General features: G+C 41.9%; 1 protein-coding gene across 1 annotated transcript; it reads right to left on the reverse strand.

Annotated features, from left to right (window-relative positions):
- Positions 1-299: 299 nt before the first annotated feature.
- Positions 300-2,136, reverse strand: LOC146986501 (antiviral innate immune response effector IFIT1-like). The gene is made up of 2 exons (XM_085780491.1): positions 2,132-2,136; positions 300-1,608 (listed from the first exon to the last, which is right to left on the reverse strand). The coding sequence occupies exons 1-2, from the start codon at positions 2,134-2,136 to the stop codon at positions 300-302; spliced, it is 1,314 nt and encodes a 437-aa protein (XP_085636617.1).
- Positions 2,137-2,377: the final 241 nt, after the last annotated feature.

Raw genomic sequence — 2,377 nt, forward strand, 5'->3', positions numbered from 1 at the left:
CTATAATATTAAGGATACAGTAACAAAACCTGTTATAGAGTTTAATACAATTACAAACATATTAGTTTGAAGACTTATTCATATTAAAACATAATTATTAATTGCTCACAGAAAGATTTGGTTTAGTCACATCATTGATTGTGTTCAAAAGGTAATAATCACTTCAAGATCATTTTTATTCTTTCAATGTTTTTCTCTTTCTCTAAATTGAAGGTCTTCAGATTGATGTTAAAACCTTTGGAGGCCGACTGGTGATTTGTGAAACTGAGCTATAACATGTTCCTCTTCATTATCGGCTCTTAGAGTTGCAAAGTTGCAAGAAAATCCTCAATTTGTCTACTTGTTCGGTCTATCCCTCTTTCTTCAATCCTCCGCAGAATACTGATGCTGTTGCCACGAAAGTAAGATTCAGCCTGTATCTTTGCTGCCTTCATGTGGTATCTTATGGAGTCGTCGCTCCTATTATGGATGAAATACAAATGCTTTGCGTAGTGATTGTAGAGCATCTGAGCCCGTTTAGGATCTAGATCAGAAACGCTTTGTAGCAGCTCCTCATATATCTGGTCAGCCTCAGCTTGGTTGTGGTTTGATCTTGCACAAATGTTTGCAAGGAATATTTTTTTTTTAAGTGAAGAATCAGGGTAAAGAGAAATCACTTCCCTTTGGAGAGTGATCGCTCTGTCGATCATGTTGTTCATCGGGGGACCGTTACTGTTGGATAAGATCCTGACTGAGTAGCAGACTGCAGCACACCTCTTCAGGTAACGATTCTCTGGGTGTCCTATCATTGCCCCCTCTACCAAATTAATAGCCTCATCCTTTGATATGTAGTTGCTGTAGACCCTCAGTAATGGTCCGATACCACTGTAGTTGCCAACTGGGTTTCTCAAAACCTTTGTGGCCAGCTCACGGGCTTCATCTTTAACTCTTCGACCCTTCTTGGCACAAGCTTCAAGGTACAGAGCAGCGAGGTACAGGTTCTCTGGGTCCTGTTGCTTGGCCATTTCCATTTTCTCCAAGATGTCATCCCCCAGGTTTATGCGCCTATCTAAGGGATTTACTAGTGCCATCAGGTGGCTGGTCTGCCACTCCACCATGTCCGGCTGCATCCTGGTGGCTCTCTGGAGGTAGTCTGCAGCCAGCAGCCTGTTGTCTGAGCCAAACTTCATCAGAGTCCAGCCTTTTTCAGCGTAGATCTCTGGGTGGAGCTCATCCTGTGATGGAGATGGATACTTGTTCATTAGCTCGTCAACCTTTGACAAACAAGCCTGGCTCTCAGCTCGTTCTCCCTGGTGGTAGTGCAGCCAAGCCTTGTTTCCATAGTTCACCACCAACCAGGGGCCCTCGTCTGATTTTCTCATCTGACAGAAAGCCTCTGCAGCCCTGCTGAAGAAACTCCAGGCCTGTTCGATGCACCCCAGCTTGTAATGGGTGAACCCTTGCAGGTTGTAAATGTGACCCAACCAACTATGTCCCCCCTCAGTCCCAATGTCTTCCAGAGTGTCCCTGAGCCTGCAAAGTTTGTGCCTTTTAGGCTCCAGGCCCCAGGTGAAGTGGCACTGCAGGGCCTCCAGTCTGTCCTTCAGTGTTGTTTCACTCTGAGCAGAACTGGTGGAGAACAAAAGGAGGAATATTCAATTTCATTCATTCATGGGGGAATGAAGTAAGAAATTCATGCATGAGAGGAGAAAATATCAGAACAGAGAAGTATAACAGTAAAGAAGAGTGGAAGACATGGAAGATGAAAACCTGAAGAGGAGAACAAAGTATTAGGAGGAAAATAAAACATGTAATGATTTAATAATATTAGAAATGAATAAGGAAACAAAGAAGGAATGGAATATAAGTATGGCAATTGATTAATAAATGTAATACAAGGGTAAAAATAGTACAGATAGAAGAAACAAGAGATTCAGTATCAACAAATGACTGAGAGTGAAGGAAATAAGGAATGAATGAAATAGGGGTTTACGGAATAAGAGAAAAAAAGGGAAGATATGGTAGATGTTGAAATCAAGGACGTGAAGAGAGTAAAATGAGTGAAATGAGAGGAAAAATGGAAGGAAAGAAAGAAAGAAAATGTAATATCAATGATGTCACTGAGTACAGGTACGAAAAAGCAGCAACTAACCTCATCTTCCAGCTGTTGTCAGTAGTTTTCTGAATGTAACCGTGTATGATCATCTATTTATATCTGTAGCTTTTTTGGGCGGAGTTGTCAACAATGGTATGTTGAGTCCTGGGTTTAGACTTTCGTTTCCCACTAAAGACGACCTGAAATGACTCCCATAATATGTCTGACAAAAACACGCAGTCATTGTGTTGTATGTATGTTGAGTAAAGGCCTACTACCTGTCAGGTATGCTGCTGAGCTTCA

Source organism: Trachurus japonicus, chromosome 6 (genome assembly GCF_045865225.1).
Source record: "Trachurus japonicus isolate A0001 chromosome 6, Traja_1.0".
Classification (NCBI taxonomy): Eukaryota; Metazoa; Chordata; class Actinopteri; order Carangiformes; family Carangidae; genus Trachurus; species Trachurus japonicus.